Raw genomic sequence first — 15,499 nt, forward strand, 5'->3', positions numbered from 1 at the left:
AAGGGTGCCCATGCTGGCCTCCATGAGGGTAGAATGGTGCCCATGCTGGCCTCCATGAGGGTAGAATGGTGCCCATGCAGGCTTCAATGAGGGTAGAAGGGTGCCTATGCGGGCCTCCATGAGGGTAGAAGGGTGCCTATGCGGGCCTCCATGAGGGTAGAAGGGTGCCCATGCGGGCCTCCATGAGGGTAGAAGGGTGCCCATGCTGGCCTCAATAAGGGTAGAAGGGTGCCCATGCTGGCCTCCATGAGGGTAGAATGGTGCCCATGCAGGCTTCAATGAGGGTAGAAGGGTGCCTATGCGGGCCTCCATGAGGGTAGAAGGGTGCCTATGCGGGCCTCCATGAGGGTAGAAGGGTGCCCATGCGGGCCTCAATGAGGGTAGAATGGTGCCCATGCGGGCTTCAATGAGGGTAGAAGGGTGCCTATGCGGGCCTCCATGAGGGTAGAAGGGTGCCTATGCGGGCCTCCATGAGGGTAGAATGGTGCCCATGCAGGCTTCAATGAGGGTAGAAGGGTGCCTATGCGGGCCTCCATGAGGGTAGAAGGGTGCCCATGCTGGCCTCAATAAGGGTAGAAGGGTGCCTATGCAGGCTTCAATGAGGGTAGAAGGGTGCCAATGCTGGCCTCAATAAGGGTAGAAGGGTGCCAATGCTGGCCTCAATAAGGTTAGAATGGTGACCATGCGGGCCTCCATGAGGGTAGAAGGGTGCCAATGCTGGCCTCCATGAGGGTAGAATGGTGCCCATGCAGGCCTCCATAAGGGTAGAAGGGTGCCTATGCAGGCCTCCATGAGGGTAGAAGGGTGCCAAAGCTGGCCTCCATAAGGGCAGAAAGTTGCCCATGCTGGCCTCCATAAGAGCAGAAAGTTGCCCTTGCTGGCCTTCATGTTGCAAAAGGGTGCCAAAGCTGGCCTCCATAAGGGCAGAAAGTTGCCCATGCTGGCCTCCATAAGAGCAGAAAGTTGCCCATGCTGGCCTTCATTTTGCAGAAGGGTGCCAAAGCTGGCCTCCATTAGGGCAGAACATTTCCCATGCTGGCCTCGATAAGGGCAGAAAGTTGCCTATGCTGGCCTCTATGACGGTAGAATGGTGCCCATATTGGCCTCTATGTGGGCAGAAGGGGAGACCTCAAAAGGCAAGGGTGCAGCACTCTTGAGTGAAATCCTCATATATACTATATATGTACGGGTGTCCCATTACCAGTGTATAGTGCACTCGCTTCTTGCCTAGGCATCTTGGACTAATTCCCAGCCTGGGCTGATGTGAGATGGTTTGTGGTGACCAAGCATGACAAGTGGGTTTCTCCCAGGTACTAGGGTTTTCCCTACAACACAAGACCACACTCTCGCACAACATCATGCCAATGAGCGTGTTGTGATATAATGTATTAACACCTTCATTGTCAATAACAATCATTGTGAAAAAGATAAGTTTAAACATGATATATATACTGAATAGATTATGAAAATGCTTCAATACATCTGGTCATGTACAATTTTGTTCATTTCACAGATAAATCGGTAAAGGCCTGCCACGTAAATGGAACAGAAGATACATGCGTCGTCTGCCAGCAAGGTTACATTCAACCAAACAACATTTCTTCCCTCAATATGTCCAATGCTGCCTGCTTCTTGAAGACAAGGAAACATGACATGTGTCCTATCGGTACTTCCCAAGTTTACATCACTTTGGTCTATTCTAGTGTTTTTAAGCTCAGTTATGCATAGTTACATTTCCGTAGTCTTTTCTGTAGAGACAGTTCTACATTTTGTTTACATGAACAGCTTGGCATTGTGATATAATTGTTTATTAGCTCAACTATTTGGAGAATAAGGAGGCTTTACTACTTACCCTAGCGTCGGTGTCACGTTAGAAAGGGTTACATAACTCCATATAAACCCTAAATACAAATTATGGCTCTTGATTGACCTTTTTTTTAAATCTTTTTTATATTTTTTATTGCTTTTGACAGGCACATTTTTTTTATGCCCCCACAAAGTGGCGGCATATAGGGTTGCCCTTGTCCGTACGTACGTCTGTCCGTACGTACGTACGTACGTCCCGAAGATTGTTTCCGATCTAATTCTTGAAAACCGTTTGTCCAATCCTCACCAAACTTTAAACACATGTTTGTGACCATAATATCTTGATCAAGTTCGATAGTCATGGAAATCGCTTTAGTCATTTAGGAGTTACGGCCCTTTTTTGCCAAAAATACTCCAAAAATATATGTTTCCAATCTAATTCTTGAAAAGTATGTGTCCAATCCTCACCAAACTTTACATACATGATTGTGACCATAATATCTTGATCAAGTTCGATAGCCATGGAAATCGCTTTTGTCATTTAGGAGTTACGGCCCTTTATTTGCAAAAAAAGACTTGAAAAATACGTCCCGAAGATTGTTTCCGATCTAATTCTTGAAAACTGTTTGTCCAATCCTCACCAAACTTTAAACACATGTTTGTGACCATAATATCTTGATCAAGTTCGATAGTCATGGAAATCGCTTTAGTCATTTAGGAGTTACGGCCCTTTTTTGCCAAAAATACTTCAAAAATCATTATGGCTTATTTTCTGTGACAAAAAACCGAAGTGGGGGCATCCGTGTCCTATGGACACATTTCTAGTTTAACCAGTTTTTCACATAGTAAAACCTGGATATAAGAATGACATGCGATGTTGATCAAGCAGGCTGGTGGGAGGGCTGTTTCAAACTCACCTATGGTGTCAAATAGTTTTAGTTAAGTTTGACATATTGTGACTAAACTTGATATAATTGGAAGAGTTTATGGAGAACTTTCATGGGATTGCGATTGAGGCCCCTAGGGTCAAGGTCACTGTTATTAGAAATAGATAACTGTTCGGTACTGAATAACTTTAGATAGGGTTTACATTATTGTGACCAAACTTGGTATATAGGAAGAGCTTATGGAGGACTTCCAAGGGATTGTGTTCGAGGCTCCTAGCGTCCAGGTCACTGTTACTAAAAATAGAAACCCCCCAGATGAAACTGAATTTCACAACAAAGTCTGATGTTTTTCAGTCAATCTTGAAATCCTGGTTTTGTTGCATTGCAGCATTTCTTGTTGGTTTTTTTAGTTTGACATTTTTCTATTGCTTTTGACAGGCACATATTACATCATTATTGTATTCATTTCTAAGACAATACGGCATATAGTTGATTGCCCTGTCCTACGACAGCTCTTGTTTTGTTCATGCACACTGATTGGACAAGCGCCATGTCATTTGGCCAATGGTAATCAAAGTTAAATTATTAACTAGAGATTAAAATTGTTTTTGTGACATCTGTCATTGTTTGAATTTCAGAGGAGTTTAAGATGGCCGCAACTGGTAAATACTCAGTTCACCTACCGTACCCTTGCGAGTGCAACACATTGGATTGTAGATGGCCTCGGCCTCAAAGTCAACAAGTGGCGACCTGCAGGATTGTTGACCCCTGCGAGCCCGGCTTCACTCTAAAACCGTATACAGGAGGTTGTAGTTTAATCATGTTTGTTTTGTAACTTTATCAATATACCTAATCATTATGACCATAGGGTGCATAAAAGGTTTATTCAAAACAACTTCAACCTTGACATGTTAAGCCCCCTACCCAGTGTTTAGCCCCACTGGTCTGAGGGGAGTGGCTGACAGTGGGGGGGGGGGCGTTTGGAGCACCTCAGCCATTTTCCATCGAAAACACCCCAGATGTATATGGACGGTTTACCATGAAATCTTCAGAAATCTTTACCTATAACTACGCTGCAAGTAGATCGTGTAGTAATTTCAACTTAGCAGTTCAACTTAATGACTTTACTCCAGTAAGGAATCTGAATTATTTATGCTAAAAGACACTTCACTGGTGATCATTTTTTTAAACTTATATATTCAAAATGCACATTAAAACACTACAGTTAATTAATTATATTATATTTAAATATTATGAACTATTTCTATTGATGTACCAGCATTCATCCAAGGTTGTATTTGATGGGGGCATATACAGGACTTTAGACAGCTTGTGTATTTCTGACAGGTGGGAATATGAGATGTCTGTCTAGAGTGCCACCTGGCAAATAGACTTGGCTAGATTTTTCTTATGCGTGCAACACCTCAAATCCCGGAGCTTTTGGCAAATTGATCTAGTTTCATTTATATGTATACATTCATTACATGTTAAAGATAGATTCTTACTCCCAAATTAGATGTACCACAATTAATACAATTGTTTTAATTTACTGAAAAGGTTAAATAAATATCGAAAACAGTGGTTCTTATGAAGGATACTGTGTTTAATTTGATAGAAAGACGCAGAAAACACAGTCTTTCTACTTTATGGGACGATCGTTGATCACTGTAAATCTTTAAATATTTGTGTGTTTTCAGCTATTAAATACATGGTTACAATCTTGTTATCAGTTATTAATATGTTCTATAAATGCATTATTTAGTAAGTAGTTAAAGGTTTATCACTCAAAATTTATGTTTGTTATAAATGTGTATGTATAGATTTTAAATATGAATGCCACTTTATTGTACTGTGTTACAGTAATGTGAGGTTGTATACTTCAGTTTGTGAGCAGTGTCGATGGTTTGAGCACAAGCTGGAGTCTGGCTGTCATCCCTGCGCCATTAACATCACACTGCTTAGGTAAGAGCATATTTCGAAGTTATTAGTTTACCAGATTTCCATTTTTTCATGATTCTAGTTATATTAAGGGTTCTTAGACCTTCTATCATATGAAAAAAAAAACTTAAATTGATACCATGATGAAATTCATTGACCTTATACAGAATACAAACTATCCCATTTAACTTAATTTGTTCAGGTTTATTTAAAAAAGATTATAATGTCATCAAAACACTGTTAATATTGTTTCGTAATCAATTTCACTTAGTTGAGGCTAACGATAAGAATTTAAATCTATTATATATATATAAATTTTTCTTTCTTCATACATTATAATTGTTTACAATGTACATGCTTGAAAATGAAAAAGTTCACTAGAATTTACATGATATTCCAAAACTGCATGATTGCAAATGTAACAGACTGCACAAATTTCTATGTGCACCTGTCGGGGTTCGAACCCACAACCTCTCACTCTGCAAGCGGACACTCAACCACCTCGCTATAAAAGCTAGCTCTACAGCGAGACCGTATAAGTACAGCTAAATACATATGGAATACCAAGTTACACAAAGAAATATTAAGGGTGAAAATTCCCATTAATGACTGCTGCTATATGGTGATAAAGAGATCTTTATTTGTAAAGGTGGGTCAAAATATCTGGCACCAATATCAAAACAATATCTCAACAATTTTACCACATAACCTCATAGCATGATTCAATATTTAATATATGTTTATAAAAATGCATTCTTTCAAAGATGATATTGATAAAACTATGTATCAAGAATATAGAAATGTCAGTGTATGAATGAGATGATAATATATTCAGACAAGGTCATCCAGACAACAGTACCATTCCACCAACATCTACGACACCTAAGCCAGAAACAACACCTACGACACCTAAGCCGGAAACAACCACCGAATTGGTTTCAACGCAGGAAACTGAAGGTAACAGTGTTGTTTAGTGATGTTCTGATGATCGATTATAATTTGAAATTGATTGGTTGGGCTTGAAATCATTGACAATCAATTGTTTTTGGTCATAATCCATCATCGATTGAACTGGCCAGTTGTTTTTCTCTTGTTATATTGCATTTGGTTTATTTCCATCAATTTTTTCCTTCGTGTTCATTTAAACATTTGGAAGTGATCAGATGTTATCGTTAACAATATGGCCGAAAGCAACAACAACACTTAATAACTTCAAACATACACACAACATTGTTAAGGATTACGATTTATTGTACAAGAATAAAACTAAAATTAAGGTGTTGTCAAAAACTGATTGTACTATCGATAATCCACATATTAGCCATTGTTTGAGTTAGGATGTCTGCAATAAGATTTTTAAACAAAATTAATATCAAATTCTTTTACACTATTGTTGTGTGTAATTTTTCAGAGCCGAAAGATGATCCCAAGACATTAATAATGACAGTGCTAATTGTAGGAGGACTACTGTAAGTTTGATATTAGAGAGGTTGCAAAACTCTACTTCTATGTTTCTAGTTTATGTAGAGATCAAAACACTCAGTTTCTAATCTTAAAAAATTTAAGTTCAATCTAAGTTGCATAAGGAATATGGCTCCTGGGCCCATATTCAATAGGCGGCTTAGATTGAAATTGAATTTAAGATAAGAAATCATGTGTTTTGATAAGCCTGTATATAAAGCTGACCAATAGGCTGAATGGAATCACTGAGGCATGTCTAAGGTTTAGATTAATATTGAATACTGGCCCAGGACGTCTTAAAATTGACAATTTGCCAGTCTGGACTGATTTTGACCATGCCAGATTGATTTTAGTAAGGGCTATTCCATTTTAACATAATCACCCGCGGGGAAGGCACTTGTATTGGACGGTATGGGGGTCCTACCCCAATAAAATTAGCGAAATAGACACCCCACCATATATGATTTAAAAAATTGCCGTCCCCCCAGGAGTTAAACGGAATAGCCCTAACAGAAAATGGTTAAAAAATTAGTCTGAAATTTCTTTCGTTTTTTTTATATTTTCAGTCCAAAACTGCAGTCAGTAACAATTGTAAAACACAACCTTGATTTGTCATTTTCAAATCCCCCAACACCCAATAACAGAGACAAGATAACCATCAGATTAATGCGACCCGCTGCTTTATTTCGCTACGATGAACACTCAATATCTTCTATTTGGCAGACACTTGTAATTGGTTCAAACACATGGTAGATCACAGGAGAAACATTTTGCTGACCGGTCCATATAGTGCAAATATTTTGGATATTGTTCGCATTTTTATTATTTCAATGTCTGAAAAAATTCTCCTTTTTTTCTGATGATCATTCTTTGCATTTATAAATGCAGAATGGCAGGTTTGAATAAATATTTAATTAATCATTACATAAAATTATCTGCAAATATCAATGGTTATTTATTATGCCTAATGTAAGACCCATCAACTGCAATCCAAAGAATAACCTATTAACACATGTATTGAAATGTTGTATGCATCGGCTGCAGATCAAATGGTACACTTTGTTACGTAACCTATTAACACATGTATTGAAATGTTGTATGCATCGGCTGCAGATCAAATGGTACACTTTGTTACGTCACAACATGAGCAGTGTAAAAATAAACAGTTTGACACGCGTCAGACCAATTAAGGCACACATAATTGATTACAGACATAATTGATTACACACATACGTGATGACACACATACCTGATGACACACATGCCTGATGACACACATACTTGATGACACACATGCCTGATGACACACATGCCTGATGACACACATACTTGATGACACACATACCTTATTACCTGATTACACACATACCTGATGACACACAAACTTGATGACAAACATACCTGATGACACACATTCCTGATTACACATATACCTCATGACACACCTCATGACACACATACCTCATGACACACACACCTAATGACACACATACCTGATGGCACACATAAACGTGATGGCACACATAAACGTGATGGCACAATTAAACATGATGACACACATACCTGATGATACACATACCTTATGACACATATACCTGATGACACACATACCTGATGATACACATACCTACACATACCTGATGACACATATACCTGATGACACACATACCTGATGATACACATACCTGAGGACACACATACCTGATGAAACACATACCTATTAACACACATACCTGATGAAACACATACCTGATGAAACACATACCTGATGACACACATACCTACACATACCTGATGAAACACATACCTACACATACCTGATGAAACACATACCTACACATACCTGATGAAACACATACCTATTAACACACATACCTGATGACACACATACCTGATGAAACACATACCTGATGACACACATACCTACACATACCTGATGAAACACATACCTACACATACCTGATGACACACATACCTACACATACCTGATGAAACACATACCTACACATACCTGATGAAACACATACCTATTAACACACATACCTGATGACACACATACCTGATGACACACAAAGATGTAATGACACACATACCTGATAACACACATACCTGAAGCCACATGCCTGGTGACACATATACCTGATGATACACATACCTGATGACACACATACCTGATGACACACATACTTGATTATACACATACCTGATGACACACATACTTGATTATACACATACCTGATGACACACATACTTGATTATACACATACCTGATGATACACACATACCTGATGACACACATACCTGATGAGAAAAAGAACTGATGTCACATATATCTGATGACACAGATACCTGATAAATCACATATAACTGATGACACATATACCTGTTGATACACATACCTGATGATACACATTTCTGGTGACAAACATACCTGATGACACACATACCTGATGATACACATACCTGATGATACACATACCTACACATACCTGATAGTACACATACCTGATGATACACATACCTGATGACAAATACCTGATGATACACATTTCTGGTGATACACATTTCTGATGACACTTATACTGGTACCTGATGACACACATACCTGATGATACACATACCTGATGACACACATACCTGATGACACACATACCTGATGACACACATACCTGATGATACACATACCTACACATACCTGATGATACACATACCTGATGATACACATACCTACACATACCTGATGACACACATACCTGATGATACACATACCTGATGACAAATACCTGATGATACACATTTCTGGTGATACACATTTCTGATGACACTTATACTGGTACCTGATGACACACATACCTGATGACACACATACCTGATGACACACATACCTGATGACACACATACCTGATGACACACATTATATTTACTTACAGAGTGCTCATCATTGTGATGTCGATAGTAATTGGCTGTGGTTTTTTCTTTAAACATAGAAGACCAGGCAGTGGAGGTAAGTGGCTCTGGAGTAAGTATGTCTTTTGTCAAGAAGAATAATGATTTAGTGCATGTTAAAGACTCTTAACATTTGATTGGCAATATCAAACAGGAAGATTCATATGCCTTTCTTGTATGAAAAATATATGTAGTTAGATTTTTTATACTCTTTGTTATTTATTTATGGTCCTGTTCATAAAATGGGACGTATAATAGTTACATCTGGGTGTAAGGGCAGGGGGATGGCTGGCAAAATATTGGTTAGGCAGCATCAAGTTTGTTTCCCAATTAATGACTTTTAAACCTCAGAATGTGTATGAGCTTTATATCTCTAAGATGTTTGATAACCAGCCATATCGCTGAAGTCACTCAAGAATTATTGCCCTTTAATTATAAATATTACCTAAAACTGGTCTTGCCAATCGATAACTTGAGAAACCTTTGTCAAATCATCACCAAATTTGGTCAGAATGAGTATTGGCATAAGATCTCAGACAGGTTCGATAACCAGCCATATCACTAAAGTCACTTGAGAGTTATTGCCTTTTATTTATAGAAATTACTTAAAATTGGTTTTGCTGATCAATAACTTTAAAATCCCTAATCTAATCATCAAAAATTTTGGTCAGAATTTGTATTGGCATAATATATATCTTGGAACAAATTCAATGTCCAGCCATATAGCTTAAATCACTTGAGACTTATCACCCTTTAATTATTGAAAATTACCTAAAATCAGTCTTGTCTGGTCAAAAACATAAGACTTCTTTGTCCAATCATCACCAAATTTGGTCAGAATGTGTATGGGCATATTGTCTTAGTGAGGCTTATTAACCAACCTCCAGAGTTATGACCCTTGCATTGGCAAAAACTGTATTAACAGTATCAGCTTTCTAAAATTGCCATTATTTTCAATTTGGTGTCCTAGAAAGAGGAAGGGCATATTTCGTGATAGTTGTTAATGATGAATTTTGTTGTAAAAATAATTTGACATAAAAAATTTGTGTATAACTTCTTTGAGTGTCCAGTTATTTAAGGACTGTCTGAGGCAGTTCCCCAGTAAAGATTTATTCAAAACAAATTCATAAATTTTTACAATACAGTGATTTCTTAATCATGCACTTCCATAAAATTACATCACCTTGCATTTGTTTACTGTGCTTTCTTTGATGGTTTTCAGGAATATGTGACAACACAGACTCCAATGATTCTTTGTTGCCTAGCAACCCTTCTTCCCCGGTTACCCCAACCACTACAACATATCCATTTACACATCTGATTTCTACGAGTGAACCTTTAAGTAATGGAACAAATGGTTATCTCCCGAATGGCGTGCAATTATTTTCAAATGGTGTGCTATATAGTGGCCACCTGCCTTCTGTATTGGTTAGCGTGAATGGAACATTGCCAAATGGCAATGCAAATGTTAACTCTCAAGTTATAAGGGATGGGAATGGCAATGTTAATTCTTACATTGTCAATAGTGAAGGTCAAGTACTGTTGAAGGGTGGTGATGACAAAGATTTTGTGAGCGAATCTGACGGAAACCGACCCAGAAATTTGGAGATTGGAAATGGCCACATACCTACTGGTAGAGGAACAGCTAATGGGATATGTCGGTTGTATAATGGGACTGGTGTCTCTAAAGATGGGAACATAGTGTCAGATCTTCAAGAACTTGGCGTTACTCCAAGGAATGCCACTGATGACAGCGCAGGTGAATTTGCTGAAGTCCTGACCGATGAAACTAGGGCAAATATTGCCAATGTTCAACATCTCAGAGCACCAGGAGATGGTGTTAAACCTACAAAAGATTCCAATAAGGAAAATAGTATAAATTCTGTGAATTCGGAAATGCAGCATTATATGGATCACCTTAATGCTACTGAGGCTAGTGGAGAAAAAGTAAATGATATGAGTAAGGAACAGTTAAACACCAGCATTTTAAGACAAGCAATGGAGAAAGGTGATTTGGATGTGTCCCTAATACATTCTCCAGACAATGATAAGGATCATTCAGATGCTGAACGGACATATATATGTATGGACTCTGAGGCTGGTAGGAAGGCAGTTATTGGGAAATATGGGGATCTTGATACTCAATCTGGTGTTAAAGGTGGTTCAAAGCTGAAAGACTCTGTTAGTGTTAGTGGAAATAAGTCACACGTTAAAGCTGTTAGTGTTAGTGGAAATAAGTCAGATGTTAAAGCTGAAGCTGTAGGTTTGAGAGAATTTGCTAGTTCTGGTATGATAAAACAAGAATCTGCAGATGACAGGAACGTCACATTCAAAGATGCTAAACCAGACATCGGCAAAAGAGAAACAAGACAAAAAACAAATGGTGGTATTGTATTCAATAAATGTAAGATTAATTGTACCACCTTAATCATAAATAATGGAACTGGTAATGGCCAACCAGATGTTGAATTTGATGACTCTGAAGAAAGTGATGGTAGCTCGGCAAGTGACCCAGATAGTTCTGATGGTGACTCTTTAAATGAAGAAAGAAAGGCAAAAATTTCTGAAAAACAGAATGACATAAATGCATCTGAAAAAATGCTTAACATTAAACCAAGACCAGAATTATCTAAATCTGATAGTGAAAACAGTGAAAACGATGAAAATGGCAAAACGAATAAATTTTATGATACTGGAGAAAATAATTACACTGATACAAAAAATGACAAGTTTGACGAAAGTGTGTATAAAGGTGAATTAAAGGTTAAGTTGCCAAAAGAATCAACAAACAATGACGATCAAGAAACACCAGTTACAGATTCATTCGAGGAAACTCATCCCATGACACTGGTTAATCCTCAGCCCACAACACTTAAGTACCTGCCTAGCATGAACAGAAAAGGTAAGAATAATTTATTACAAACTTTTCATGATTCAATAGCAGCAGCAGTTGTATAAAACTGGTTTGTTTTTTTGGTTTGGTCAAGATTATCGGAACTGTTTATTGATTGGTCAATATTATTATTTTTGACCAATCATAGCATTGAAAAGTACAAACTAGCTTTAAGATAACGTAAGTTTTATACAGGTCAACTTATCTTAGTTTTATACAAGTGGCTGCTGTAAGTTAAATCATAAAGAAGATGTGCAAAAACATAAATGACTTTATGGAGCAGGGCTTTTTCACCAAAAATTGTGAAGAGGCCTAGCCTTTTCATTTTGGGAAATTTAAACGCGTGAAATTCTGGAAATTGGGAAATTTAAATGCGTTAACGTCTCAAAATGGGGAATTGATAACAATATAATTCTATGGAGTAATTGGTCCTTGAATAACGTTTAAATTATACAGCTTTCTTCTTATGTCAACTTAAAAGATAAAAAAGAATAATTTGCTCAAGCAGAATAATTTTTTGAAGTAAGATCTTTCTTTTTGAGAAAAAAATATCTGGGATTTGTGGAAAAAAATATCTGGAAATTGGGAAAAAATGCCATTTTTCCCAATTGTGAAGTAGCCTTATTTCGGCCCCTAGCAAAGAAGGTGATAAGGCCCTTTGGAGTTATATTTATGCCCCCTTTTGAAAAAAGTGGGGTATATTGTTTTGCACATCGGTCGGTCTGTCTGTCGGTCGGTCGGAATACCAAATGGTTTCCGATCAATAACTTGAGAACGCTTTGACCGAGGGACCTCATACTTGGTATGTGTATTGGTCATCACCAGCAGATGAACCCTATTGATTTTGAGGTCAGTGGGTCAAAGGTCAAAAATTATGCCCCCTTTTGAAAAAAGTGGGGTATATTGTTTTGCACATGTCGGTCGGTCTGTCTGTCGGTCGGTCGGAATACCAAATGGTTTCCGATCAATAACTTGAGAACGCTTTGACCGAGGGACCTCATACTTGGTATGTGTATTGGTCATCACCAGCAGATGAACCCTATTGATTTTGAGGTCAGTGGGTCAAAGGTCAAGGTCAGTGTGACCTTTACATGAAAAACGGTTTCCGATCAATAACTTGAGAACGCTTTGACCCAGGAACCTCATACTTGGTAGGTGTATTGGTCATGACCAGCAGATGAACCCTATTGATTTTGAGGTCAGTGGGTCAAAGGTCAAGGTCAGTGTGACCTTAACATGAAAAACGGTTTCCGATCAATAACTTGAGAACGCTTTGACCCAGGGACCTCATACTAGGTAGGCTTATTGGTCATGACCAGCAGATGAACCCTATTGATTTTGAGGTCAGTGGGTCAAAGGTCAAGGTCAGTGTGACTGTAAGCTGAAAAAAGGTTTTCTGATTGTCCATATTTTTTTAATGCATGCACAGATGATTGGGATTGATGTATAAATGTTTGTATAGAAATGATTTTCTTTTATGTTACTATTTTAGTTGGGCATTTATTTGCCTTCTTAAGTTATCATAAGTAAAGTGCATCTTATGCAATTTTGGAGAAAATTTGCCTCAAGCTCCTCTATCCACTAAGTGCCATGTTTGTTTCAAACTAAGATAGATGATCATCAAGGATATATTTTCTTCAGTAAAGTTTTAAAGTAAGAGTATTGTTCTGATATTTGTCTTATATAGTAGACAGTAGAAATTTATATGTCACTAAATGCATGAGTTGAAGTATCAGTTTTCAGTGAACATCTAGTTTAATTATGCCCCCCTTCGAAGCAGAGGGGTTATATAATTGCTTTGCACATGTCGGTCGGTCTGTTGGAAGACCAAAGCTTGTCCGAGTGATAACTCAACAATTCCCGGACCTATGGTCATCAAACTTGACATGAAGATTAGGTATGACCAGTAGATGACCTGCCTCATATGCATCCAATGACAAATCAGCTGTCATTTCAGTCCATGCATATTTCATTCAATTGTCCAAATATTTCTGGCAACTTGGCGCTCAGGGGGCATAATGTTTGACAAACATCTCTTGTTAAAAACTTAAGTGATGGCTATACTAGGGTTTAAGCTGAAGAGTTTAGTTATTAGAGGGTGCTGCACCCTGTCCTTTTTTGGTAGCGCTCTTCTGCCCTCATCTAGACCAGCATGTTAGCTGAAGAGTTTAGTTATAAGAGGGCAGTCATCGAAATTAGACTTTTGGATGAACAAGCCCGAATTCTTATATTATTGCTTGGCATCAAAAATTTTTAACAAGCCCTGCTATATAAATGCAGAATGTGAGCAAGCCCAGAAGCCATTTTACCAGTGCAGGGCTTGCGGGCTTTTGTTAATTTCAACCACTGAGAGGGTGCTGCACCCTGTCCATTTTTGGTAGCACTCTTCTGCCCTCATCTAGACCAGCATGTGAAGCCTTCTGCCCTCATAGAATTGGAAGCTTTAGATAATAAATATTTCCTTTGTTTTGTTTAAAAGCTTATATTATGATAATAAATGCATACAAACGTATCTGGCAGATGAAAGCTAAGACTACTTCAATTTAACACTTTTTTAACATTTTTTGTCAGATTTATAATTCACAGCCTGAAACAATGTGCCCTTTTCATTCTTAGCACCCTGTCACACTTCTGCAGCACCCTGCTCTTTTCAAAACTTGGCTAAAACCATACGGTACATAGTACATACAGTCATCGGCATACAAACAACAACAGTACATTGTAAATTCAAAAACGAAAACAGTTGGGCTATTATGGTAGCATTGGTGTTGCTGTAACAACTTGACCCTTGTGCATTACTCAAAAACACTTTTAAAATATTCAAATGAATAATCAGGCTATTATCATAAAGTCTTGGTGTTGTGGTGGTACAAAACTTTAACCATGGTCATAACTAAAATAAACCTTTTTAAATGAGACTTTTTATACATTTTTCCATAAACAAAACACATGTGTTCATTATGGCCCATAACTCTTGCTTTAGTAATTGTATATTTTATGCCAGGTGTTGGCAGTTGTACTGCAACATCTTTTACTAGGCTTCTAAACTAGGCAACCTGCGTTTGATTCCCGGCCTGGGCACATGTTAGTCTGGTTTATGGTCAATAAGCTAGTTTCCTCCAAGTACTACGGTTTCTCCCACAACAGAAAACCTCATGTAACATCGTGCCAACGAGAGTGATTTATGTTATGTGGTAAATAACTTGCAGTAACTTGTTTCAAAATAATTGTAAAACAAAAGTTTTGAAACAAGCCTTGATTCTTACACTTAAGTTCTCAGCCACAATATTTTAAACTTAAGCCCTTTTATTTAAAATCCATAATTAAGTGACCATAGTGTAATAACTCAATAATTGCATAAAGAAATAGAAGCAGATATTGAGTTTTTGCACTAAATAGACAATTTGGGCCAGCAGGGAGAGCTTTTACAGGTTCTTAAGTTGTGTTTAAATTTTGTTTGCTGATGTTGTTTTGGTATATATATATATATGACATTTAATGAAGTGAATTTCTATTTCTGCAGATACAGCTAGACCCATTGGAGTTGTTTGTAAGTTGTATATTTATT

At 37.8% G+C, this 15,499-nt stretch overlaps 1 protein-coding gene across 1 annotated transcript in view; it reads left to right on the forward strand.

Moving 5' to 3' along the window:
• The window catches only part of LOC128246708 (dentin sialophosphoprotein-like), a 44,053-nt gene that overhangs the window by 22,096 nt on the left and 6,458 nt on the right, over nucleotides 1–15,499 (forward strand). Inside the window, exons 4-11 of the mRNA XM_052965062.1 lie at nucleotides 1,514–1,666; nucleotides 3,332–3,499; nucleotides 4,577–4,655; nucleotides 5,467–5,588; nucleotides 6,043–6,100; nucleotides 9,023–9,096; nucleotides 10,261–11,940; nucleotides 15,455–15,481. Of these exons, the coding sequence (XP_052821022.1) occupies nucleotides 1,514–1,666; nucleotides 3,332–3,499; nucleotides 4,577–4,655; nucleotides 5,467–5,588; nucleotides 6,043–6,100; nucleotides 9,023–9,096; nucleotides 10,261–11,940; nucleotides 15,455–15,481 (2,361 nt within the window). The remainder of the gene's footprint in view (nucleotides 1–1,513; nucleotides 1,667–3,331; nucleotides 3,500–4,576; nucleotides 4,656–5,466; nucleotides 5,589–6,042; nucleotides 6,101–9,022; nucleotides 9,097–10,260; nucleotides 11,941–15,454; nucleotides 15,482–15,499) is intronic.

The sequence above is a fragment of the Mya arenaria genome, chromosome 9 (genome assembly GCF_026914265.1).
Source record: "Mya arenaria isolate MELC-2E11 chromosome 9, ASM2691426v1".
Lineage (NCBI taxonomy): Eukaryota > Metazoa > Mollusca > Bivalvia > Myida > Myidae > Mya > Mya arenaria.